Source organism: Megalobrama amblycephala, linkage group LG20 (assembly GCF_018812025.1).
Source record: "Megalobrama amblycephala isolate DHTTF-2021 linkage group LG20, ASM1881202v1, whole genome shotgun sequence".
NCBI classification, from domain to species: domain Eukaryota; kingdom Metazoa; phylum Chordata; class Actinopteri; order Cypriniformes; family Xenocyprididae; genus Megalobrama; species Megalobrama amblycephala.
The window spans coordinates 24,708,693-24,736,453 of NC_063063.1; the positions used below are offsets into that span (position 1 = coordinate 24,708,693).

The 27,761-nt window shown below is 36.4% G+C and overlaps 2 protein-coding genes across 4 annotated transcripts in view; both read right to left on the minus strand.

Annotated features, from left to right (window-relative positions):
- Window positions 1-387: 387 nt before the first annotated feature.
- Window positions 388-17,983, minus strand: st6galnac (ST6 (alpha-N-acetyl-neuraminyl-2,3-beta-galactosyl-1,3)-N-acetylgalactosaminide alpha-2,6-sialyltransferase). Of its 2 annotated transcripts, XM_048170440.1 has the most exons (10): window positions 17,626-17,976; window positions 15,987-16,358; window positions 11,494-11,755; window positions 9,851-10,016; window positions 8,914-9,088; window positions 6,298-6,436; window positions 5,623-5,726; window positions 5,354-5,437; window positions 4,922-5,021; window positions 388-1,625 (listed from the first exon to the last, which is right to left on the minus strand). In XM_048170440.1, the coding sequence occupies exons 2-10, from the start codon at window positions 16,136-16,138 to the stop codon at window positions 1,455-1,457; spliced, it is 1,353 nt and encodes a 450-aa protein (XP_048026397.1). In that variant the 5' UTR covers window positions 16,139-16,358; window positions 17,626-17,976; the 3' UTR covers window positions 388-1,454. The 2 variants fall into 2 exon arrangements, with proteins under 2 accessions (XP_048026397.1, XP_048026398.1); XM_048170441.1 differs by lacking the exon at window positions 5,354-5,437 and having other exon boundaries at window positions 17,626-17,983.
- A 5,086-nt stretch (window positions 17,984-23,069) lies between these two features.
- cep131 (centrosomal protein 131) overlaps window positions 23,070-27,761 on the minus strand; it is a 28,332-nt gene continuing 23,640 nt past the window's right edge. For both annotated transcript variants that reach the window (XM_048170400.1, XM_048170399.1), the window contains 5 exons: window positions 26,370-26,512; window positions 25,071-25,248; window positions 24,002-24,198; window positions 23,809-23,869; window positions 23,070-23,700 (listed from right to left, as the gene is read on the minus strand). In XM_048170400.1, coding sequence (XP_048026357.1) covers window positions 23,629-23,700; window positions 23,809-23,869; window positions 24,002-24,198; window positions 25,071-25,248; window positions 26,370-26,512 — 651 coding nt within the window. In that variant the 3' untranslated portion in view covers window positions 23,070-23,628. The remainder of the gene's footprint in view (window positions 23,701-23,808; window positions 23,870-24,001; window positions 24,199-25,070; window positions 25,249-26,369; window positions 26,513-27,761) is intronic.

Below are 27,761 nucleotides of genomic sequence, written 5' to 3' on the forward strand. Positions count from 1 at the left end.
ATAACTTAAAATAATAATCCATTCATTCTGTCAGGATTTAATATTAGTGTTTCATTAAGTATGTGTGTTTCTGTTTTCCTAAAATATAAAGTATTAATTTATGGTATTGACTGATGACAGGTGATTTAGGGTTATGTCCTCAAACACTTTGTGATCAAAGCAAATATTCTTAAAGGAAAAGCAAATATAAATAACGCCCATTAACTGGAAGTAAAAACTGTAAAACTGGTGCAAATATTTAGCTCCAATAAGGAAATTTACTTTGTCAGCTCACCCCTTAGGTACATAGATACTGAAATAAAATGAAGATGATGAAAAGTAAAACAATATCCCAATGCATATCCCAATGCACTGTGAACAAAATGGAGGCATATTTAAAACCAACAATACCATTTTAAAAGATTTATTCTCAGCTTTAAAAAAAAAAAAATACACCCTGTTATAAGATCAGCTTTCCAATTTCTATTAATTAGTGCCGGTTTCCAAAAAAAAGTGTATAAAAGTTTTTTCCCCAAAAAAAAGTTTCCAAAAAAAAAGTTCCAAAGTTTTTTCCAAAGAAAAAGTGTATAAAAGTTTTATAAAAGTGAAGTGATTTTTGAACTCTAAACAGGAGTGTGGTGAATCTCTAAACCAGTTCATTTGACCAGAATGAACATAACAGTTAAATTATTTGGTAATAAAAATGATTAAATACATTCAAATAACATCAGATAACATCAAGTGACCAAACACCTTAACGGGATAGATAAAATAAATCAAAAGAAATTCACATTTTGATTCAACAGCTTGTGAAGTGAAGTCAACATAAGATATTGCACTTTAAAACTTCCAAGTAAAGTTAAGTTATAAACTTAATAGCAAAAAATTCCCCTTAAAAATAGAAAAGCCTTCTGGATTTACACATGATGCAACATGGCAACAAGTGCATTTTGGATGGACCATCTATACATTTTTATACTCCATAGCATATGAACAGGAATATAAAATAAAATCATTTAAAAAAAAATATTCTCTTTGGTTGATTAAGTGTGATGCTCTGAAGTCTTTAAACTCTCACTTTTTCTCACAAACCATGGTAGTCTATCATTTTAGAAGTCCCAAGGCACACGTTACAGAATCCACGTGGTCGAAAGCAACACCACGATTCATCCCTCAGAAATGATTCAATATGTGTGAACAAACAGCGACCAAGAACACAAGAGCTATTCAGTTATTCCTGAACTCTAACCAAGCCCTCTCCTCAGGACACATTAGTCAGTCATTTGTTTCTCATGAGAAAACCAATTCAGAGCGTTCATTACATAGTTTCTGTACAAATTCCTTGTTGAGCAACATATTATCTTTACCTTCAAAAGCAAATATGCCTTATTAGGGGAGAATAACAGGTTTGTCCTGCACATGCCTCACAGTTTTTTCAGCGCCACGTACAATGTGTAGTGTTCATCCGTTTGTTCTCACTGACGCATGAAGAGATTCATCAATCCGGCCCGATGCAACTCTTGCCACAACTTCATTTCCATGCGCATGTCATGGTTGGCATAAAAACGCACTACACGTCGCTCTTTGTCATAGTAGTGGTCTGAATACAAGTTGTAGTCAGGGGTCATGAACCCATAAGCATCAACCTGTTAATAACACAAACATCATGTTATCAGAACTTTCACAAAGACATATTTTATGCAACTTGGTGCGTTTCACGGGACACTTTCAAAGTCAAATATCCAATAATTGGAGCTAAAAGCACAGCTGAACGTAAATCTGCCAACGTTTTATGATGTTGGTTGAAGTACGTTTTGGGGAAGTTTGGAAATTAAATGCACGGTGAGCAGTGCTACAAGGTAATGCTCTATTGTGTTTAAAAATTAATATAGACTAAACCTCACTGATAGTGTTAACAAAAGCAAACATGGGAAAAAAGGCATGAAGCAACCATGCCATTTTAGCTTGCTTCTATAAGTCTTTGTGCTCTTTTATTTGGTGTCGTGACTTGTTTCTATGGACTCATACCCAAGCGGTCCAGTTCCCAAATGTAATGCTGTACCAGAGGAGCTACTGAGCAAGTTTACTATGTTAGAAAAAGCCATATATGGAGCTGGTTATGCGATTTAAACTTCCAAATAGGGGTGGGCGATATACCGGTAGACACGATTAACCGGTAGAAATGTGTCAATCGGTAGAGATTTTGGACTATTGTGTCTATCTCTGTTACATTCACGTGACATTTCTTTGCTGCGCCGTTTGTATGCGCTTTTAAGCTTTGCAGGTGACAATTGACGTGCAATAAGCAGTGAAAGACAACTAATTTCAGTATATGTGCGCACTCTCTGAGAGACTGTTTCTCGGTGTAATTTAAACACAGTAATTTATGTCTTAAGTGAACTAAACTGTTGAGAGAAAACGCACGAGTATAATGGATCCGTGCAGTCGGTTTTAAAGGAACACTTTTTTTTTTAAATAGGCTCATTTTCCAACTCCCCTAGAGTTAAACAGTTGAGTTTTACTGTTGTCGAATCCATTCAGCCGATCTCCGGGTCTGGCGGTACCACTTTTAGCATAGCTTAGCATAGTTCATTGAATCTGATTAGACCGTTAGCATCTCGCTCAAAACAACCAAAGAGTTTCAATATATTTTCTATTTAAAACTTGGCTCTTCTGTAGTTACATTGTGTATTACAAAGATATTACACAGTGTCTTTCACAAATGTCTCCATGGTTGCAAGGCACGCTCCCATGCAAGTAGGGGGTCACAGGCGCTGCGTAATATCATTGCGCCTGCTGCACCCATGGTACGGCAGCAAAGTCCCTTGATTATTACGTCGGAATGAGAGTATAGTTCCTAGCCATATCGGCCTAGAAAATCACAACTTTTCATTTTCCGTCGGTCTTAGTACACAATGTAACTACCGAAGAGTCAAGTTTTAAATAGGAAAAATATCGAAACTCTTTGGTCATTGTTTTGAGCGAGATGCTAACGGTCTAATCAGATTCAATGAACTATGCTAAGCTATGCTAAAAGTGGTACTGCCAGACCCGGAGATCAGCTGAATGGATTCGAAAACGGTAAAACTGTGGAAGTGTGGAAGGCTGTGGAACAGTGTTAATTTTGGCAGCCATTTTTGATTTAGTCTTAGTCTTTATCTTAAAGAGTTAGTTCACCCAAAAATGAAAATTCTGTCATTTATTATTTACCCTCATGCCGTTCTACACCCGTAAGACCTTCGTTAATCTTCAGAACACAAATTAAGATATTTTAGTTGAAATCCGATAGCTCCGTGAGGCCTCCATAGGGAGCAATGACGCTTCCTCTCTCAAGATCCATAAAGGTACTAAAAACATATTTAAATCAGTTCATGTGAGTACAGTGGTTCAATATTAATATTATAAAGCTACGAGAATATTTTTGGAGTGCCAAAAAAACAAAATAATGACTTATTTAGTGATGGCCGATTTTTCGATGCTTCCTGAAGCAGTGTTTTGAAATCGGCCATCACTAAATAAGTCGTTATTTTGTTTTTTTGGGCGCTCGAAAAATATTCTCGTCGCTTTATAATAGTAATATTGAACCACTGTACTCACATGAACTGATTTAAATATGTTTTTAGTACCTTTATGGATCCTGAGAGAGGAAGTGTCCATTGCTCCCTATGGAGGCCTCACGGAGCCATCGGATTTCAACTAAAATATCTTAATTTGTGTTCTGAAGATTAATGAAGGTCTTACGGGTGTGGAACGGCATGAGGGTAAATAATAAATGACAGAATTTTCATTTTTTCAACCCTTTAAGTCGAAATTGCTCCTTAGTCTTAGTCACATTTTAGTCATTTTAGTCTTTCATATTTTAAAACTCAACTGTTTAACTCTAGGGGAGTTGGAAAATGGGCCTATTTTCAAAAAAAGTGGAGTGTTCCTTTAAAGTGACAGCATCCAAATTTACTTGCTGTCGTTATTAATACTAATCAAACAACAACAAAATAGAAAATATTTCACTGCTCTTGACTTGTAACTTTAACAAGAATAAATGTATATTTAACTTACAGAGTAAAGACAATGCAGTGTGTTTTATACATTTGATTACGTTTTATGAAGTATTTCTTATTTCTAGTGCTTGAAGTTTTTCAGGTAGGTCTATTTTGTTTGTGTCTTTGTTCTATTTGCTCTTTCTTTATCACTGTTTACTTGTCTTCAGTAAGCTTTTTTGGCTAGTATTCGTTTCTTTAAATGATCTATTGATCTATTATGATCTATTAAAAACCTTATTTAAAGCAAAAATAACTATATTGTGATATATATCATTATTGTGAAATAAAATTACGCATATCGTGATATAAGATTTTAGTCATATCGCTCACCCCTACTTCCAAATGTATCAGTTTTACATATCATGCACTATGGTAAAACATGGCTTAATATTGTGCAAGAATCTCCTTGAAAATAATTATTTTTTAATTGATAATCTGCCACCATACTCATAATTTGTGTGAGAAGGAACAATATTTGCGTTTTACTGTCTCTAGTGTTTATTTTAGCTGGAAACTGCAGGGAATTGTATATTTATGCAAAAACGTAAGTAGAGACTCATTTCCAATGAGAATGGGTTGGTTTTATGATGGCAATACAGCCTGCAAGGTGTCTTTATTATGTAGTTACAGAGGTCATCTGTCTGGTTAGACTACTCATCTAACATCTGTGAAATACTAAAACAGTGTTCAAACCTTTGAAAAACTTTGCTACTGTAGGCATTTGCATACAATTTTAAGTATAATGTTATAATGTCTATCTGTACAAAACTGCCATTATGTTCTTATCAATTGTGACCTTCTCTAAATGGATAGATGAGGATATGGGTGCTTCTACTCATTTTACAGCAGGGCACATCACATATTTGTTATCATTAAAATCTCAATAAAAAGATTAATCATACCTGGTCACATGTATGAATAGCAGCCAGGAGCATTACTGCTCCTGTGGACGGCCTGTAAATTCTTCTCGCACCCGTTTTCAGAAGATTTGAATGGAGGAACCTTGATGATGAATGAGAAAAGTCATAAACTTGGATATCTACATAAAAATTAAGACAAAACTAAACAAAAAGATACAACATTTATAACACGCCACTTTCAGTTGATCACAGCATTCTGTGGTCAATTCTTTGTGTATAATGACCACTGAACTGTATATCTGACCGCTGTCACCTGCAACGGATTTCCGCTATAGCTGTGCAAGATTCATGCGTCACGCTTTGTGCTTTGTGCATTCACGCTTTGTGCTTCTTGATCTCCCTGTCTGGGATTAATTTTGCAATAATGACTGGCTGAGTGTGCATTATGCCTTAGTCTCTGTTTACAAAGCTTACCTGTTTCTGAGATAACGGATAAAGTCTGGGTGGTAGATTTTGAATTTTTCTACTGTCACATCTTCACCAAAGTATGTAGGGGGTCTGAGAGAGATAGGCATTACAATTAAATTGAGTCTTAATTGTTTATATAATGTACTGTATTATATAAACACAACTAACTAAAAACAAGGATTGGGGTTGGACTGTATCTGTCATAGTGATCAAGGATATGTTTAAGAAACTTTGAAAATGTAAATTTACATAGGAATTTTTTTTATGATATTTACTTTTTGCTGCGCTCTGGACCTTTATCAATTACTGTGTGTGTCGAAGCCGCCTTCATAAGGATGTAATCTCGATCATGGTCTGGCAGGAATATATACCTGGTCTCCTGCACAGATGGAGATCAAGATAAAGAGAGAGTTAGCAAACAGCAATGTCACAACTCAACATACAAAACAGTGTTTTTGTAGCTCAGATTGTAAAGTATGCCGTTAGCAACGCTAAAGTCATGGGATCCATTGCCAGGGAAGACACATCTTAAATGTACTGTAGTAAAAGCACAAAAAATGTATGCCAAATGCATATTGGGTTACTAATGTAGTGATAAAAATGGCTTTTGGATTGCATTATTATTGATTTAATATCAATAATTTGCTGATGTTGTATTGAATACCCCTTTTGCTGCTATTGAGGTGGGATACGGTAAGGTCATGGTTAGGTTTGGGTGGGTTTAGGTGTATAACTCAAGGGTTAACAGTGTAATTACAGATTTAATTACAGCTATAATTACAAACGGGTATTTTTTAAATACAAGTACAGTGTAAAAACATGCATGTACACAATAAGTGCATTGTATCAAATGATTAAATGTTAGTACAAAGTTAAAGACACTTAATATAAAGTGAAGCACTGCGTCTCGTCTTTGCATGGATGTGTACTAGTCTGACATCATTGGTTACCTTTGATATGGGTGGACCTTTGTAGCCTACGCGAGCATAGCTACGCATGGAGTTTCGCATGGTGTTGGTTGAGAACGTGTAAAATGATGTCCGGGATCCCACATCGTCCTCAAATCCACCAAGAACCGCACCATTCACCCTAAAGATGGGAGACAGAAAGAGAGAAGCATTGTGATATTAATCAATAAACATGGTTACCTTGATTTTTAGAGTCTAAATGATTGGAACGTCACCTGAAACACTGATTTAAAGTGCTCCAATTATGCTATTTCAGATGTTATCTTTCATGTAGTGTGTAATACAGCTGTTTGTGAAATGTGAATGTAAAAGGTCAGCAAAGTTTCAAAGATTAAAGGTGCCATCGAATTGAAAATTGAATTTACCTCGGCATAGTTGAATAACAAGAGTTCAGTACATGGAAATGACATACAGTGAGTCTCAAACTCCATTGTTTCCTCCTTCTTATATAAATCTCATTTGTTTAAAAGACCTCTGAAGAACAGGCGAATCTCAACATAACACCAACTGTGACGTAACAGTCAGGGTGTACGCCCCCAATATTTGCATATGCCAGCCCATGATCGAGGCATTACACAAGGGCAGCCAGTATTAACGTTTGGATCTGTGCACAGCTGAATCATCAGACTAGGTAAGCAAGCAAGGACAACAGCGAAAAATGGCAGATGGAGCAATAATAACTGACATGATCCATGATAACATGATATTTTTAATGATATTTGTAAATTGTCTTTCTAAATGTTTCGTTAGCATGTTGCTAATGTACTGTTAAATGTGGTTAACGTTACCATCGTTTCTTACTGTATTCAAGGAGACAAGAGCCGTCGCTATTTTCATTATTAAACACTTGCAGTCTGTATAATGCATAAACACAACTTCATTCTTTATAAATCTCTCCAACAGTGTAGCATTAGCCGTTAGCCACGGAGGACAGCCTCAAATTCATTCAGAATCAAATGTAAACATCCAAATAAACACTGTACTTACGCGATTAGACATGCTGCATGACGAACACTTTCTAAAGATCCATTTTGAGGGTTATATTAGCTGTGTGAACTTTGTTTATGCAATGATAGAGTCGAGAGCTCAGGAGGGGGCAGAGAGCACGAGCAATTAAAGGGGCCGCAGCCTGAATCGGCGCATTTCTAATTATGCCTCAAAATAAGCAGTTAAAAAAATTAATTTAAAAAAATCTATGGGGTATTTTGAGCTGCAACTTCACAGACACATTCAGGGGACACCTTAGACTTATATTACATCTTGTAAAAAAACGTTCGATGGCACCTTTAAGTTATTTTCTCCCAAAAGAAATGACCAATTCTGCCTGAAACGAGTCGTCAGTAATTCGAGCCTTAGGCCCCGTCCACACGGAGACATGTTTAGGTGTATACGCAAAAATTTTGTATCGGATATGCTTTTCGTCCAGACGAATCTGGCGTTTTCAGAAGGTGAATCCGATATTTTTTAAAACCGGGTCCCAGAGTGGATAAATCTGAAAACGCCGCCCTTGCCTCTGGCATGTATACTACACCGTTTTCAGCCGGTTTCAGCAGTTTCATGTATACACAGATATTTCTTGAGACAAGGAAAAAAAAGATTGGATAGGGAAAGATCTGGCTTTGTATGGACGGGGCCTTACTTCCCTGCACAAACCTATGTAGGTTTGTAACAAACTTGCATAATGCAAGCCTATGGGTCTTCATTGGCTGCCCGCGAACAATGTCTACTTGACCTGCCCCTTAAACACTGTAGTTGTAGCTGAGGCCTGAATGTTTAGTTCATTTTGTCAACATGTCGTGAAGACATTGTTTTCTGCGCTGTGAAAGCGAATCCGCACTACCAAAGGATGAGGACTCACGCTCAAATTGATACAGTAAAACCAATGTTCATATTAGAGTTTAGAGTTGTACCGACTTTGGTACAAATCGGTACTGAAATTTTAAAAAATGTGACGCTTTGAGCGCTGTTGAGCGGTTTCGTAAACACCTCTGATTGGCTATTGTGTTGACGCGCTCATTGGATATGTCTGTGATTGGCTACAATGATCAATGCACGGCAGCGTTTGAATTTGAAAGCGCTTTGGGAGCGGAAGCATTTGAAAGCAGGCGTCTATCAGCGCGATGGATGCCTGCTTTCAAACACTCCCGCGTGCATCTGTGCAAGCGCTCGGTGAAGAGCATCATTGATGTAAATTTCAACGTTTTTTAAAGCGTAGATTTAAAGCAAATCACAGACATATCTGATGTGCACGTCAACACAATGGCCAATCAGAGGTGTTTACGAATCCACTCAACAGCGCTCAAAGCGTCACATTTTAAACATTTCAGTACCGACTTGGTCCCGAAATCTGCACTTTTGTCAACTCTGTAAGCGCTAGACCAATCACAACAGACTGTGCCATCTGACCAATCAGAGCAGAGTAGGCTTTTGGAAAGGAGGCGTTTAGTGAGATCTGATCCTTAATCGAATCGTTTCAGACACTGTGGGAAAAGAGTTGATGCTGTAATGTATATTATGAGGAAAATTTGTTTTTGACCATGGATGCATGTAAACCTATCATCCTAAACATCAGTATCTCTTAATGATTAACCTTCTCACCTGAAGACATAGTCATGCTCATCGATCTCCTTGCCTTTTCTTGAACCATTCAGTATTCCGCCGTTTCCCACCACAGCACAGCGGATACACTGGGATCTGTTCTTTCTCTTCTCCCAGTCATCAAACATCAACCGATTTGCGGTTGTATTTAAAATTCCCAGTGAGCTATTCAACACTGTGAACAACAACACACTCAAAACTAAATGTTTTGGTCCATGTTACACATATTATGTTAATTTAAGCACTACATACATTAGATTAAATGATAATAATACTAAGTAAATCCACAAAACAATTACACATTAAATATATTTAGTTCATGAGTATGAAGTCGGAAGTAGTTAAAAAATAAATAAAATCTTTCAAAAGTTCACAGGTAAATTAAGATATTTATTTAAAAAAAAAAAATATATATGATTAAATCAAAATTAAAAATGAATTTAAATAATTATATGAATTTTTTTTTTTTAACATTTCATATAATTTGTCACAAAACTAGATTGACAATGGATTTTTCAAATAATAATAATAGACATTTAATAATTTTAATTTTTTATTTCTTAATTGCTTCTGGAAATTTTGAATTCTATGCAGTCTGTATAAAATATACCATCAGAAATGTATCTACTTTTTCCCCCATAATGTTACAAGTGCTTTGTTGTTTTTATGAGCAGTGGCATTTCCCATCCTGTTTTCGTGTTTGCTGCAAATATGCAATCAAAACAGCTAAATGATTCCCCTGTAATCTGAACTGAAATTCAATTCAAATTCAAAATACTGTCAATACCCAAGCACAAAAGTAATGGCGCACTAATGGATATATCACTCTGACAACTTGGATAATAAAAACATCTGGGCAAGTACAAAAGACTTAGATACACACACACACACACACACACACACACACACACACACACACACACACACACACACACACCTTCAATATCAATGCCTCCCCAGCCATGTGCTCCATTGTAGTGACTCAAGCGCTGGTACTGTTCTGGGGTGAAATGCTTAGCCCATTGAAGCACTGGAATACTGTGTAGAAATATCTCAGAAAACTGAGTCTGAGGCACATGCTTCCTAATGTTGTTGGGACAGTTCTGCAAGAGAGAGAGAGGGGTAAATATTAACACTGACAATAGTTATAGTTAGTTCTATGGGTGTAGTAAGAAGCAAAAAATGTTCCATTATTTTTTCCATTCTTATATATATATACACACACACACACACACATACTTTATGTATTTAATCTCACTTTATTAACTAATGTCGTTATTTTTTTGCGTTACTTTTCCTCACCTGGGCTTTACTTGTTTGTTTTTTAATAACAAAATAAGTTTTATTTTTGTCAAATGATACAGGAGGAGGAAGCTCAACACTCTTATTTCTAAATCTAATCTAAAGTCATTTTTGCTTATTAGTATGGTTGAATCAGATCATTGAAGGTCAGCAGCAAAGACATTGGTCAATAAAGTGAGATTAAATACATAAAGTATATTTGTGTAATTTACTATAGTTAATTATTACAGGTTTGGATAAAATTCTGAGATTGCATTTCACTGTTTTTATTCATTTTGAGGAATACTAAGGAACTAGAACTACAATACCTATCATGTTTACACACCGAACACAACGCTTCTGCACTTTATTTCTCTCGACATGGGGACAGGAGAGCTGTCAGTCAATAAATGTGAAAAAGTAACTTGCGTTATACTTTTTTGAAAAAGTAACTTCGATATTTTGTTGTAAATTGAAAAAGTAATGCATTACTTTACTAGTTACTTGAAAAGTAATCTGATTACATAACTCATTGTTCACCAAGGCTTCTTTTTTAATAAAAATACAGTAAAAACTGTATTATAGTGAAATATTATTACAATTTAAAATTACTGTTTTCTATTTTAATACATTTTAAAGTGTTACTGTGATGACTCCAGTCTTCAGTGTCACATGATCCTTCCGAAATCATTCTAATATGCTGATTTGATGCTACAGAAACATTTCTTATGATCAGCTTGGGAAACAGTTGTACTGCTTAATGTTTTTGTATAAACCACGATACATTTTTTTCAGGATTCTTTGATGAACAGCAAGTTCAAAAGAACAGCATTTATTTTAAATACTTTTTTTAAACAAAATATAAGTCTTTAATGTCATTTTTGATCAAGTGAAATGCATCCTTGCTTAATAAAAGTATTAATTTCTTTCAAAAAATAATAACCTTTCTGAACCCAAAATTTGAATGGCAGTGTATGTATTTTTTTCATTATAGAGCAGATGGTTTTCACAGTGGAACTGTAATGTTTTGTTTTTTTATTTGGGGTCATTTAATTTAGTATTTTTTTAGTGTCATCTGAATAAAATGCTGCTGTTCTGTTGTGATAGTTACTACAAACTTCCGCTGGCTTTTTGCCCAATTTGAATGACCATTAAATTTGAATGACCACTGCATTTGTACAAACACTTGAATGAAACTGAATTTAAGCAGGTGACTTCTGGAAATTGCACTCACTCACAATACTAACACAGGCACGATAGTTCACAATACTAGGCCAAAAACCACAAACAGACACTCACTGTTTGTGATGGAAAATCATCCGTGGCATACCGGTCACCAAAAAAGTCTGGTTCAGTGGGTTTCGTCTCATTTTTTGGCATTGGCTTTAAGGATTTTGTGTTTAAATTTGCTAGATCAGACTTTGCACTGTTTTCTGACTCTGATGAATCCTTAAGATCTGATTGCTGGACTGAATTTCGCTCCAGTTCTTCAGCAGTGTCCAGTTCATTCTCAGAAGACCGTTGATACTCCGAAGAACTGTAATTCTTGACAGAATATAACCTGCGGGCAAGAAAATTAAAAAATAAGCAATGTTTTTCACTTTCTAACTGTAAGAATGAAGCTAAGGACCACCAACTCAAGAGAAGAGGCCATTAGGAACAGGCCAAACACTAAATCATACATCAATATTCCATTGTTTTTCATTTAAAGAGTATCACCTGTCTTGATATGTGATACATCAGCAAACACATCTTGATGAAAACAAGCATGCATTGTCTCTGATAAGAAAAATGTAATCAAACTAAATCTCACAGAGGTATAAATGAAATGACAACACAAGGATGAGATGGTATAAAATGTCTGAACGGTGAACGCCCTTTCCCTGTTATTGCTTCATTGTGTGTAGTCATGCAAATGTGTTTGGAAACTGGTTACTATGTTCGTCAAAATCCTAAAGATCTCTCTGAAAAACACAGTGATTAGACGCAATACTATGGACACTTGTTTCCACCACGGAATAAAAAATGAAAAAAGGTAATTGCGACTTTTTTCTCCGAATTGCAAGTTTATATCTCACGATTCAGACTTTTTTTCTTGCAATTGCGAGTTTACATCTCGCAATTCTGACTTCATAACACACACTTTCAAGTATTAAAGTCAGAATCATGAGATTATGGGCACTATTTTAACTATCTAAGCGCACGGTCTAAAGCGCACAGCGCAAGTGCACTTAAGGCATGTCCGAATCCACTTTTGCTAGTTTAAGGATGGGAAAAATGGTTGGTGCGCCTGGCTCATGGTCTGAAAGGGTTGTCCCTATTCTCTTAATGAGTAATGGGTGTGTTTTGGGTGTAACCCGCAATAAACAAACAAAAAAAAAGCCGGATTCCACCAAAGCATTTTTATCCAGGAGTATGATAGGGCCCATAAACTCGCAATTCTGAGGGGAAAAAAAAAAAGTATTTTTTCCCTCAGAATTGGACTTTAAAACTCGCAATTGCAAGTTGATATCACAATTCTGAGAAATTAATTGTGAGATATAAACTCGCAATTGCTAGAAAAATTCGGAAAAAATGTTTCTCACAATTGCAAGTTTATATTTCACAATTCTGACATTATAACTCGCAATTTAAGAAAAAAAGTCAGAACTGTGAGATAAAAAGTTAATTAGGTTTTTTGCAATCACGTGGTTCTGGTGACGCGCGAAATTCCGGTGGAGGGCAAGCAGTGAAAATTAGAATGGAAGAAATGGGGAAAAGTCCTTTCTTTGCTGGTTTAGAAAGGTATAAACATAAAATCACAACATATGTTGGACGCGATCCTTATGCTATGAAGAGGAGCGACTTTCCCGCTAAATTAAAAGACTTTCCTGCCATCGAGGAGGCAGATATAGAGGATGTGAAGCTGCCGTCACGCCGTGTTCAGTTCTAGTCTGTGTTTGTTTATATCGCACTGCCTTTCTACTAGTGAAGTAAGAGCAGTATTTTGATTTTCTGTCGTGATTGTGAAAAATGTCGCCATTGTAGGTCATGCTGAATCGGGAATTGTAATAAGAACTCACGATATCATTCGTGGAAAAAAAGGACGATAATACATTTTCGCCTTGGTTGAGAAGGTGAGGGAAGACGACTAGCAAATGTAATAATGTCACTAAATAAACCCACTGCATTTCACTCAAAATAATCACATACTTTGCTGAGTTTTGTATTTGGTTTTTGTGTAATAATTAACATTATGTTTTAGAGTATGATCACCCGGCTGGTGAATGATTATAACTTGCACACAGCCACTTCAAAACTGTTCACGAGCTTCTATGGGTTTGATTTTGGTTGTCATTGGTTGAAATAAATACAAAACTACAGCGTGTCTGTGTCCTGAACGTGACCCTCCGATTCTCCTCCGTGGTCATATGGGAAAGTGAATATTTACAAAGACAACATTAAAACTAGTTACATTTACACGCTTCCAACAAATAAATGGATCGACTTCTGTCAGCTTGTTGAACACATTTATTTTATTTAGACATTTTCTACCATACGATGGCTGAAACAGCAGCGCGTGACACTGTTTTCATGGTAACGTTAACCAGATCAACATTGTGAACATACTACAAAACTGAAGTGAAAATACCAAATTATAATTAAATAGGATAAAATATCTTCTCCTCCCTGCAAACGATAGCATGAATGTGAATATTTAACCAAGTCAAAAAGGTAAGCAAGTATCCATATTCATTTACGTTAAGTATCAGCAGACGCAAAACGCTATAAAAGGCGACAACTTTTAAAATTAAAAAACGAAATAAGTTATGTAAACGATATAAACACCTTCTGGGTTCTCGATTTTATCGATTTGAGCAACCATAAACGACGCAAAACATGCGAATTTTGAGTTTTTGATAGGATTCCTATATAGAAACATCACTCCCTGCCCTCCAGACTCATTCGCGCTGCTGCTGTGACGTCATGTGTAAACAACCTATTAATTCATATTTTTTTATTCCGTGTTGGAAACAAGCTTCCATCCAATAGTAACACTTCAATAAAAAAAAAACAATAAATCAATTACAAACACTGTCAAAATAGTCAACACTTCACAAGAGCACTTAATTATTCATCCATAAATCTCACACATAAATTGTTATTATAACATGCTACTGGCACAACAGGTTTTCCAAGTGTAAGGCCCAAAAACAACTTCTACAGATTCACAAGTTTTAATGCCAGCTAGTTTAGTAATGTGCGTTTTCCTGACATTCTATTCTATTTTTTTTCCCTCAAGCCATTCCTGTGTTAAAATTAGAGATTTGCCCTTTAAAAAGCATCTGGGCTACATTTCACATAACAAACCCTACTTTCAGAGCAATGATTGTGCGCTTCTCTAGAAGAGAATGAAGCCAAACCAGAATGATTCTACGCCTGACTGACTTAAAGGTGCAGTAAATCTCACGTTGTTTATTTCTGTCTCTTACTGGAGAACAAAGTAACTAAAGAAAAGGGATATCCAGACTGGTTTCCACCTATACTTAAACATCTAAAGTTTAAGTATATTCCTTGTCTTTACCATTTTTAGCTGCTTGCTTGAGGGTTTATATGTCACTATTCCTTGAGAAGCTGTTTTTGGAACAATACCTATAGTGGAAAGCGCTGTGCAAATAAATTGAGATTGAACCCCCCCCACCCACTTTCACTACAGAAAGGCGAGGTCAGAGAGAGCAACAAGACATGAAATCACTTTCTTAGCTTCTGACGCCCACCTCCATAGCAACGGCGAACATGCTGAAATGATTAGCAGAGGAAGTGTGCACTGTGATCAAGGCTCTCTAGAGACAACATGTGCACTGTGACATTACTAACTAAATGACAAATGGAAAAACAGTTTTTGCAAGAGCTAACCTTAATTAAAAATTGGTTTATTTAAAGAATGGCACATTTGAAATTAGAGAGTGCTCAACTTTCCCAATTATATTTTAATGCACTGACATGCATTAAAATAGGCTGTCAGTCAATAAAATATTTAATTGCGACTTCTCGTATATTTTGTGTGGATTACATATGTAGCAGAATATATGCACATATATAAGGAAACCAGACAGGGTGATCAATGCAAAAACACTTGTTGCTTGTCTTACTCTGAAAAAATGTTTTTGAAGAAGTCTCACCAAGGCTGCATTTAATTGATTAAAAATACAGTAAAAATGGTAATATTGTGAAATTTTACAATTTAAAATAACTTTTTTCGTTTTTAATACATTTCAAAATATAATTTATTTATGCAATTGCAAAGCTGAATTTTCAGAAGCCATTACTCCAGTCTTCAGTGTCACATGATCCTTCAGAAATCATTCTAATTTGTTTATTTGCTGCTCATTTCTTATCAATTTTGAGAACAGTTGTGCTTCCAAACTTTTGAACAGTAGTGTATTCTTTAATAAAAACAACAACAACAACAACAACAACATGTTTCCCGAAAAGCAACTCAGCTAAATTCTACAATTAAGTGTGTAGAGGAAAAAACATCTGAATACTGAATCGACCTTTAAAGCATAGTGTATGTAAAATAACCTACACTCTTAAAGATAAAGGTTCCAAAAGGGGTGATGCCATAGAAGAACCATTTTGAGTTTCTGTGAACCAATTTTGTCTTAGTCTGAAGAACATTTGAATAATCTGAAGAATAGTTTTCCACTATAACATAAAGAACATTTTGTGTGATGGAAAGTTCTTCACGGAACCTTTATATTTAAGAGTGTAAAGAAGTCCGCATAGCATTTTAAGAGTTCTGTCTTTACCTGTAATGTTTCATGGTGAAGCTTTGGAGGTTCATCGCTTGCCATGGCACCTGGATCTGCATAGCCAAGCACACCACGATTAACGTCAGTACTGTGATTCCCAACAACCCAAAGAACCACAGCAGAAGCCTCTGGGGCAGCCGGCCTGTCATCGTGCTACTTTCCTCGTGCAAAAGTTGCTGAGAGTTCCCCAGAATGTCCGGTCACCTTGTAAGCACATGAGCGTTCTCCTGAGGAAGGAATGATGCTTTGATGAAACGAGGGTTTGAAAGTGCCCTCAAGGGGAAGGGTTGGCAGGGTCGCTGCTAGTCAATTAGTTCATTTTGAGCTCCGGCATTCACACATGGGAGTCTCCTGCACCACCGAGGACGTCTGTGAGAGGAAGAAAAAAATACAAGAGAGTCAAACTCCACATGGCGGTTTCTACGCAGTAATCCTGTTTTAATTAAAGGGCCTGGTAAACCAGGAACATGTGATTCTGGTTTCAAAGTGCACCTTTGCTCAAAGAGTATTTCAGATGCTAATTAATAGTGTCAAAAAGACTGCAGGATTTGACAAAGGAAGAAATGAGAGGGAACAGAAATAGAGAGCGTGAAATTACCATATAGACACAAAATGGCTGTTTTCGGAGTTGTTTACAGAAGAGGGCGAGGAAAAGCCTGAGATACTGTGGTAAGATTGCTTGTTAGTAACTCTCCCCCGAGTACAGGTTTTTTCTAAGAAACCAGCATTATTCCCACAGGAAATATTTCCCCATGACCACATCTCCTGCCGATGTGTCTGAAATCACGTAACTTTACAAATTATTTTGCGTGCAGACAAAGTATGCAACAAGTAAGCCTAGTTTTTAGTATATAAAATAATTTAAAACATCTGGAAACCAGTTGCCCTTCAATAAAACAGAATCACATTAATACAAATAGAACTGCATTAACGACTATTTGAAAGTCATTTAAGCAAAACTGGAAATATAGCTTTACAGTTCTCTAAAATGGCCTTAGGCATCATATATAATCTAGTCATTAACATACGTTGAAGGTTATCTACAAGTGAAAAATCTGAATAAAGAAAAGAAAAAAGTGGTTTAACAAAATTTAATTCTCCATTTCAGTCTCAAACTGGAGAATAAAGCTGAATTCAGAGGCACAAAGGCTCACATTATGCGATTTTTTTTGTCTTGAGGATTCCTGCTATTCTTTTTCTCCCATATCTGGAATGACAAGAATGCTATTTGGGCGAATCAGTGTTTTAGTAAGTATTGCTCCAGAAACTTGCTGTGCTTATAAAATCACTCTAAAGTAATGTCTAAAGATTAAATTATAACCCAAAGTCCACCTCCTTCAGGAAACTGAATAGAATTTCTCTTTAAACGCATTAAAGGTAGAATTAAATAAAGAAAAGAAAAGAAAAACTCTCCCAAAATGCATAAAAAGTTCATAAAACTTTAAAAAAAAAAGTTGTCAAAACAAAAAGAGCCAGTTTCACACTACATCAGACGAAGTAACTGTCACCATATGTAACATTCAAAGACAGCTGACTCGCAGCAGCCCTTAAACTCGAAGAGAACTAGCAGAATATGGGAACAGACAGATTAAAGAAGAACTGTAAAAAAAAAGAAAAAAAAAAAAAAGTTTCGTACCTGAAGGGAAACTCCTGTCAAGCGTTGTGAGGGGAAGTCGAGCAGAAATGTGCCTAGATTAACAACACAGCTCTCAGTCACACTCACACACAGTGCTAGAGAGGCGGCCCCATTGTGAAATAAGTAACAGCTGCTAGCAATTGGTCAACTCCCCTGCCCCCTCCCCCAAAGGAAGACATAAAATACAAGGGGAAGAGAGAGATGGTTACGTACAACTCAGAGCTTGGTGATAACAGACTAAAGAAACAGCAAAACAAAACAAAGTCAGATGATGTTCAAAGACAGACCCTGGAATGTGCAAACGCAAGCATTCAAGCATAAAAAAACCAGGCATAAAGATGCACTCGTACAAAAACTACCTGAAAAACGACATGCAGTGACATGCTGAAGACACCCCAGGTTTAAAAAGCCTGATAGCATGCTTTATCACAACTTACAGCTGCCTCATTTACATACAAGGCTGTTATCATCACACTTTCCCACACTGTGGCCCCTCCTCTTCCTCGCCACGGTCAGGAGGGGCTTACGTGGGGGCTTAGACTGGTTCAGAAGTAAATAGGCTGCATGTAATATTTGGTTAGCAAAAAGCTGCAGGAAACAAATGCAGTGCAAAATGGGAAACACCATGTGAGGGAGCAAGAGGCAAAACAGGGGTCAGTAGGATGGACTTTCCTGCAGATAGATGTGACTCAGATTGACATTTACATTATTTATTTAGCAGACGCTTGTATACAAAGTAACTTACAAATGACAAAGCTGAAACCATTTGAACTCGGGAGAAAACAATATACAGCTCTAGAGCGGAAGTGAAAGTGTTGAGACTGAATGCCTGTTTTGTTTTTTTTCGACAAAAGTTTGGGGTCAGGAAGATTTTTTTTAATGCCTATATTCAGCAAGGATGCATTAAATTGATCAAAAGTGATAGTAAAGACTTTTAGAATGTTACAAAGATAAATGCCGTTCTTTTGAACCTCCTATTAAATCAAAGAATCCTTAAAAAGGTATCATAAATTTTTTTTTTTTTTTAACATTGATAATTATAAGAAATGTTTCTTAAGCTCCAAATCAGCATATTAGAATGATTTCTGAATGATCATGTGACACTGAAGACTGCAGTAATGAGTAATGTGCCATCACAGGAAAACATTACATTTTAAAATACATTAAAAAAGTAATTTTTAATAATATTTCAAAATATTACTCTGTATTTTTGATCAAATAAATGCATACTTGGTGAGTATAAAGATCTTTAAAAGAAAGTTTTTGAACAGTAGTGTATGTATATAACTGAAAGTGCATATTTCACCAGTTTGTTAGTTTGTTTTTGCCTTCACTTGATCATTTTAAATGGACTTAAATGGACTAATTTTTAAAAGTATAAATATTCCTGTACTTTCATGAGCTCATGAAACTGCATGCACATTATAGATAAGAAATATACGAATAGTTTAATGATGACTCATCTTTAGTCAACTTTCCAAAAAGGAACTTTTATGTGCAATTAAATTAGGTTCTGTAGATAAAAGCAGATAAGATTGCAATGGATCGCTGTTCAGATGAAGTTTGGAAGTTCCATTCCACCAATCATTGGTGAACAACTTGAATCAACAGTTTCACACTGAACAAGGAGCAGGCTGAAAGAGGAACCTGCTGAGCGAGTCAGTCAGACTGATAACCCGAAGGTTGCGGGTTCGATTCTCAAGACCAGCAGGAAATGACTGAGGTGCCTTTGAGCAAGGCACCTAACCCCCAAATCGCTTCCCGGGTGCCACAGCAAAAATGGCTGCCCATTGCTTTGGGTGTGTGTGTGTGTGTTTACTACTCCTAATGTGTGTGCATTAACTTGAATGGGTTAAATGCAAAGAACTTGGCCATACTTGGCCTTCACGTCACTTTCACTTTCACAAAAAGAACCAGATCTGAATGTTGTCTCAAGTTAAACTTGGGACACTCAGGGAGTGGACTGTGGAGAACTGGAGTGATTTTGTAATTGCTAGCTTTTGCAAGAGGGAGGAAAAAAAAAAAAAAAAAAAGTCAACAAACTCATTTTTTCAAGATTTATTTTCGTACTGACAAGATTCTTTTCTTCACTGTTCGCAAAAACGGCTATTAAACTCAATGATCAAAATACAGGATGTGTGTAAAATAATCAAATTAAGAGCTACATGTTAAAGGGCACATTTAAATTTACTTAAAAACTCAGTCATGCAAAAACAAACATTTTAAAAACACAAAGAGGGAAAGTAGTTTGAAAGCAAAATGATCCAAGACATGAATTAAGATAATAATTAAAAGTAGTGTTTTTTTTTAGACCACGGTTACAAAAGGCCAGGAAAATGGCGACCGGCGCTTTGACTATTAAACACTGCACTCACAAAAGAATAATTCATTGGCACGAGTGGGACTGACACGCACCGGCCATGCCAACCACACTGCCATTCGAAGGCAGAAAGACAGCCAAGGACCTGCATCTGCTGCCAATCTGCTTCTAACCTTCACGAAATGCATCTGAAACATTCGCAGAATGTTTGAACGTTTTGAACCTCACACTGGGGTTCTAATAAACTGCATCCAACTGACTTTGGATACACATTTAAGTGTGACTCATGAAATTATGCCTCGGAGAAATCTCAGCGTTTACGCTTGAGCCGCACGACAGAGCTTTCTGTATTCTGCAGTCGGCCTGCAGTGGGGACAGTTTGAGCTCACTCTGGCGTTCCCTCTCTGTCCTCAGACGAGACACCTGATCCACTCATTAGAGAACAGGAATGAGGCACTTTTCACTCTGACCTTTTCAGAGTGGTTCCTTTGACTAAACGGCTCACACATCAGTAAGAATCTGACATACGAAATCCACCAAACAATGGTACAATAAAGCGGTCTAACATTGGACAGGAAGTTGGTTACGGATCGCACGTGTAATTTAGCACATAAATCAACTTCTCCGACAAGGGTATTGTTTTGTAGATAAAGAGAAGTTTTTAAATGGAAGTTTTCTTTAAATACAAGACCTAATGTTGCCCAATCAGAATAAACATCAGGGTCAAACATTCCCAATAATAGGCCTAACATTCGCTGCTTTTCTGGCCTGCGCCATTTTTATCCACTCTAAAAGTTTTAGATAAGTGGCTCATGATAAAACCAAAAGGTAAAGTAACCAAAAAGGAAGGAATAAAAAGAAACAATGGAGACTTGTGGGAGTTTTAAAGCACCTCCCCCACCCTGCCACCCCAACTCCTGCTGAATTGCATTCGTCTCCGCTCCTCTCTTGGGTCGACCGCTTGGTATACATTGCAGAGAGAAAACGAAAGAGATTGGAGGGTTTTTAGTTGTGCTTGAAACCACAGAATGAACCCAAGTCCTGCTCCCCCGGCTCTCAGAAATTTCACCAAGAGAGAAGTGTTCCTGGATCAACATTACAACACGACTTGTGTTAGTGCTAGAACTTTACGAACATTCAGTGGAAAAATGTAGGTTGATAATGTTATCAGCCAATCGGGGATTGAATATGTTTCAAGGATGTTCCACCTCTCAATTTTAAAAGTCAAGCTAATAAATTCTAATGAATCATTCAGACCAATGTGTGAACTGTTTTGAATGATTCATAAAATTCCTATGGCTTGCAAGCAATGCTAATTTAGTATTAATATATTATTACAGTATTTATTAATATTTTGAATGAGATTTTATTTTTATATTTTCAGTTTTAGTAATTTAGTTGTGCTTTTGGCAGTTTTATTCGTTTTTGTTTTTTAATATTTTGAATTAGCTTTATTAACTTTGTATTTCAGTTTATTTTTAGTAATTTCAATACTTCAACAAACTTGTTTCAGTTTTATTTCTATTTAGATATTTCAAGTTTTCCATTTATTTCATTATATTTCAGCACTATTTATATTAACAAAAACACTGCTTGCAAGCCACTTTTATGCTAAAATATTTTGTCAACTAGATTCTTCTTGTTCAGTTTTCAAAAGAAAAAAAAATAGTACATATTTACTATTTCTCTGTTTTCAATGACTTTTATTCTTTTCTGACTCTTCTAGGCCTGAAAAACACAATTTTCCTTGACATTTCCTGTTTTTCCACGACTGTGGGAACCCTGTATGTTGATTCAGGAACATCCTCCTTGGCAAATCACAGTCATCTTGCACCATGACATTCTGTCGAACCCAGCTCTGCCGTACCTAATTATAAACACCGTTATCCTTTTAATTTTCTATCCATCTGATATTTTTATCTACCCAACTTTCTACATCCATCTCAACTCAACCTCATCCAGGTCTCTCACCTCAGTATGTGCAAAACTGCTGCAAATACGTACCATGAGAGCTGCTCAATCTACTGTCAATCCCTACCAATCTAAAGAGACATTCCATCCTTATCTTCTTCCACTTACTGCTTTGCTGTCAACAAATCTCTATCGGCTAGCTGTGCTGCCATCATTCACTACCATCTGAACTAGAACTGGGCTTCACTGCGGGCTCTGTGTGAGCATGTTTGGGTGTCCTGGGGGCTTCTGGGACATATCCTGTAATTTAGAGATAGCCCTGAGGGGGATCAGGACAAAAAGCAACTGTATGCAACACACAAAAGGCAGGGGAGTGGGGTTGATTGTGTCGGTGGGGGTTTAGGCCTCTCCTCTTTAATGTGAAGAGTTAACTTCTCTGCTCAGTATCAAAGCCTTTGCCCCTCCCACCTCTCCTGTCCACTGTAATCTCCACCCATTCTCCTTATTCCAGTGCTGGAGAGGGACGGGAAGAGGGAGTGTAGTTACAGAAACATCTGGAACAGTTTACTGTGAATGCCTTTGTGCCCAGCAAAAGGGGCTTTTCCACTTCTTGGGTGAATCTCACAAATGCATACAGATTTTACCCATAAATCAAAATAATAAATGTTAGAAATACTATTTTGCATAAAGAAAATGAAGCTTATTTTTAGGACTATTTTGCATTGTGACAATTTCCATGCCAATCAATCACATTTTGCCACAATGTGAACCATCATTGTTGTTTTACTTTTGAGGGTTTTACAAATCCCATTAATCTCCATTGTGATTCATTAGATTTCCATTTTTTTTACTGTATTATTATAAGATGACTACTTAAAGGGATAGTTCATCCAAAAATGAAAATTCTATCATCATTTACTCACCCTCAAGTTGTTCAAAATCTGTATATTTTTCTTTGTTCTGTTGAACACAAAGGAAGATATTTTGAAGAATGGGCACCATTGACTTCCATAGTAGATTTTTTCCTACTATGGAAGTCAATGGTGTCCCAAAGTGGCCTGGTTATAAAATGTCTTCAAAATATCTTCCTTTCAACAGAACAAAGAAATGTATACAGGTTTGGAACAACTTGAGGGTGAGTAAATGATGACAGAATTTTCATTTTTGGGTGAACTATCCCTTTAATACAAGCATAAATTAAAGTTATAAAAAAAATAACATGTAGTATAAATACTTTACAACTTAAATAATATATATATATTTTTTTTTTGCTTTTTTTTTGCTTAATGAGCCTAATTTGTTTATGAAAATAAAGAAATGTGTCATTTATATATTTTGATTCTGGGGTGAAATATGCACGATTTTATGAGGTAAGGTTTTGTAAGATTCAACAACATACTAGAGCTAAACTCTGGTGAGAAAATGTTTTTGTGTGTGTGTGTGTTTTTATCTGGAAGTTCATGTGTGAAACCAGTGGCTGAAAGGAATCTGTCATTTGGCCATATCCGTGCAAAAGAGACCCACAAAAGCCTCTCCTGGAATCTTGGAGAAGATTAAATTCCTCTCTTAATTCTTGCCTTGTTCCCATGGGAATGCCAAAGCCCGTCCTTCTGAATGAGAAGTGTGGTGGAACCAAAATGTCCACCCAGAATCCATCAGTTCATCCAAACAACCAAAAATCATTCCTTTGTGCAGGAGGACGGTTTAACAAAAAAGAAGGGGTGGTGGTGTTGGTGGCGAGGGGGTGGGCTGTCAATGCCCTAACTTGACAATCATTTTCCTAACAGCTGTTTTCTCTGCTGTTCCAACAAAGACTCGAGATGATCTGCTCTCTTCACAGCAGCCTAAAAGACAGAGGAAAAGTCAAGTTAGTAGTAAATCAAAATGTATACACAACAAGCATTGCATTTACTGCAAGGCCAATACACCGAGTCAAATCTGTTTCGACATACCTCATGCTGCTTACGCAAGTTATTAACGGTCTCTTCCTTCTTCAAAATAGCTGACTTCACTCTATTAAAGAGAGAGCAATTGTCATTGTGGTTGAGAGCAGAAACTTCATTAGAATGCCTGAGCGGCAGGCATCCACGCCAACGACGGTTGCATATCCAAACAAGGAACTAAAAGAAAAATACTCTCATGTACCTCTGATGTACTTCTGCAAGCTCCTCTTCTTTCTCTCTGCTCACTCGCTCCACCTCTAAGCGGAGTCGTGCTTTGGCTTCCGAGGCCTCCATCTTCATCCTCCTATTCTCTTCCTCCGTTTCTACAAGCCGCTCTGCAAACTCTTGTCTGATCACTTCTGCTAGGCTGCGGCGCTCATCTGACAACTTATCACGGGCCTGTAGCGATTCCATGAAATGAGACAGAGACAAATTTAATTCCAAAATAAATAATAAATATGCAAATAAAACTTAAAATAGGCTTCATTTATTTTATGAAATTATAATAATATTTGGGGTCAAATATGACCCAGACATTTCTTGGCAGTTCTGTGCCATTCTCCTCTGTAGTTAGTGAACCAAGTGACATGTCATGTGCTAACTCTATGATCCTGGACATCTTATGTAACCACAATTGGTAATCTATTTTCAGTCGTTTCACACACACTGGCATTTATAGTTAGGTGTAACGTTAAACAGAAAGGGTCAAAAGTCATCCAGTTTATCAGGTTTAGAGAAACAAGTTGCCTAGTTTTTTGCCTGAATGACTCACTGAATCTATCTGAGCACTTCCTGACTGAACCACAAGTCATTGTTTTTATCAGGTCCAGCTCAAAATAACTGAGAATTGTTACAGTGTTATGTGTATGTAGAGCTTGTGAGACTTATGGTGCTTTCACACTAGCACTTTAGGTGCGCATTTGGGTTTGATTGACATGAGACTTTGGTTTGTTTAGATGATGTGAACACCGTTTTCTGAACGTGGGTAAGCATTTTGCTGCCAAACTCAGCTTCTGACCAGGAAATCGAACCAAGTGTGAAAGCACCCTTACATCTTTCTAATTACTTAATACAGTGTAATTACAAGTACTGACTGTTATTGTTTAGTATAGTTAGGACCAATTATTGCTAATAAAATCATAATATAGAAATGGAATCATCGTTTCCCATCTCTACCAGGAAATCTACCATGGAGTCTGTAGATTTATAAGTCACCTATTAACTTTAATGAGTTTGGGCATACAAGTTAGCGTCCCCGTGACGACGGTTACCTGGCTGAGGTCGCTTATCTCTTGCTCTCGTTGTCGTAACAGCGACTGCAGTCGGAGGAGCTCTGCCTCCATCTCACTGTGTTTCTCTCTCATCTCTTGCTGTTTCTGCAGTGCCGCCCGCTCCGAACGCTCCAGATCTCTGATCTCGGCCTCGTATTTCTCCCTCACACGCTTTATCCTGCACACAGCACACACATTTACATTCAGGTTGTAAAAACCACAGTTCTTCTGCCATATATGTTAAATGGATGGGCTTCAGTGACTTAAATGTAAATGGCCATATATCCTATATACAAACTATCCAGGAAGAGCTCAAATATGTGGCCCAGAAGGATTTAAAAAAAAAAAAAAAAAAAATCAGCATGAGCTAAATTTGAATGTTTTCAAAATTGAAATTTGAATGATACTCACATGGACATGCACACACATACATTTATACAAATAATATATATATATATATATATATATATATATATATATATATATATATATATATATTATATATATATATATATATATATATATATATATATATATATATATATATATATATATATATATAAACGTCATTTCCCTTTGTCAGCAAAAGCCTCTAAGTCCACAGAAGAACCAATCAGAAGACGTGAATCGAATCATATGATTTCAAGATGAACGACGGTGTGCGTATGAGACAGCTTTTAATTGCCGAGCTGCAAGTTTGTATCATTTTTAGTCCATTGTTACAGTGGCAATGACAGGATTTCCAGAGTAGCAAGTAAACAACAGTGTTAATTTTGCTGCTGTAAAACTGACTAAAACGGATGTTTCACTATGGTTTATTTGTTGTCCAATGAGGTGGACTTAGAGGGTTTTGCAGCAAAAGACAGTCAAATTTGTGACATACCAATGAATTGACTAAAGTGACATTTTTGAAAATAAGGCATTTCAATAACTGACTAACAACCTTTTCATTGCCATTCAAGTGAAATTACTGAACCTAAACATAGGAGCCTGGTAAAAAAAAATGCTTATTTAAAAGAAAACATGTTAGATGGACTTAGAGGTTTTGCATCTGAACTCTTCATATATATTATTTTTTAATTATGTATTTTTGTAAATGTTTTATAATTTAAACTCATGATGAACATGATAATGGCTGTACTGGTCTACCAGCAAACTGGTCAACATGGAACTTTGTAGCACATACCAAGTCTTTCCACCAGAGAGAATTAACCGTGGGCAAAACTGTAACATCCTGTGCTACCCAGCTCTCCACAGACACACAATTTAAAAAAAAAAAAACAGGAAGGGGAAACACACCGGTTGTCAGCTGCTCTCTCACACTCCTCTCTTGCCCCTCTGGTCTCCTCCTCTAGTCTCTGAATGGCCAGCTCAATCTCTTTGTCTCTCCCTCGACGCACTTCCTCTTTAAGCTCCCTCTCTCTGCTCAGCAGCCACGCTTCCTGTGAGCGGAAACACCATGTTTTGTGACTACCAGAGAGACTTTTTAACTTACTTGTGGTTGTAAACATTCTTTGACTTTATTAATGCAGAGATATTTGTAGGTACAGTATCAGGGGTGGGTAAACACACTTAAGCCACAGTCACTGTGTTGACCGCACCTTAAACCCGAGAACTTACACCATAGCAAATTACTCATCACTTTTACTCTTAGATGGACTAGTGAAATATTACTAGGCCCCAACCAGTTCAAATAGCCTGTTAGTGGTGCACAGAAGTTAGCCAATCATAACAGAGGCCATTTGCACTTGCTATGAAATTCTGACTGGTTTAGAACAATAAATTGTAACAATACACAAGTCTGTAAGATTTTTTTTTAATGTTTTTGAAGTCTCTTATGCTCACCAAGACTGCACTTTTTTGAAAAAAAAAAAAAAAAAAAAAAAAATTATTACCATTTAAAATAACCGTTTTATATATTAGATTTTATACTATATATTTTCAAATGTAACTTTTTCCCTGTGATGGCAAAGCTCAATTTGCAGCAGCCATCAATCCAGTCTTCAGTGTCACATGATCCTTCAGAAATCATTATAATATGCTGATTTGAAGAAACGTTTCTTATTATTATAATTATCAAAGTAGAAAACTTAGTAGTTTTGCTGCTATATATTTTTAGAAACTTTGATACATTTTTTCAGGATTCTTTGATGAATAGTAAGTTAAGAGCAAAGAATAGAACAGCATTTATTTGAAACAAGTCTTTTGTAACAAAAAAAATGTCTTTACTGTCACTTTTGATCCATTTAATGCATCCGTGCTAAATAAAAGTATTAATTCCATATTCTTTGAAATGTGAAAAAAAACAAATCCTAAAAAAACCTCTTTAATAACTAACATTTAAGAATGGTATTTTTAGTAATTAATATATTAGAATTGATGATAAAACTCCTTATACAGTATTTCAAGTTCTTGTTGAATAAAATGTCAAATGTAAAAGAAAAGATGCAATCATAACAACTGTAAGTGAATTGTAAATGGGGCAACATTCCCATTTGTGTCTCAGAAAGCGGAAGAATTTAGTGTGGACTTTATTTACCACTGTAATTTAAAACTCCCAGTTAACTACCAGTGTACTGAGAATATGTCTTATATCTTAATCCATTTTATCTCTCGATCACTCAAGTTTTATGTGCTTAATCTTCCATGAAATCATTTGACATGAATGATGAGAAAATGAAACTAAAATGA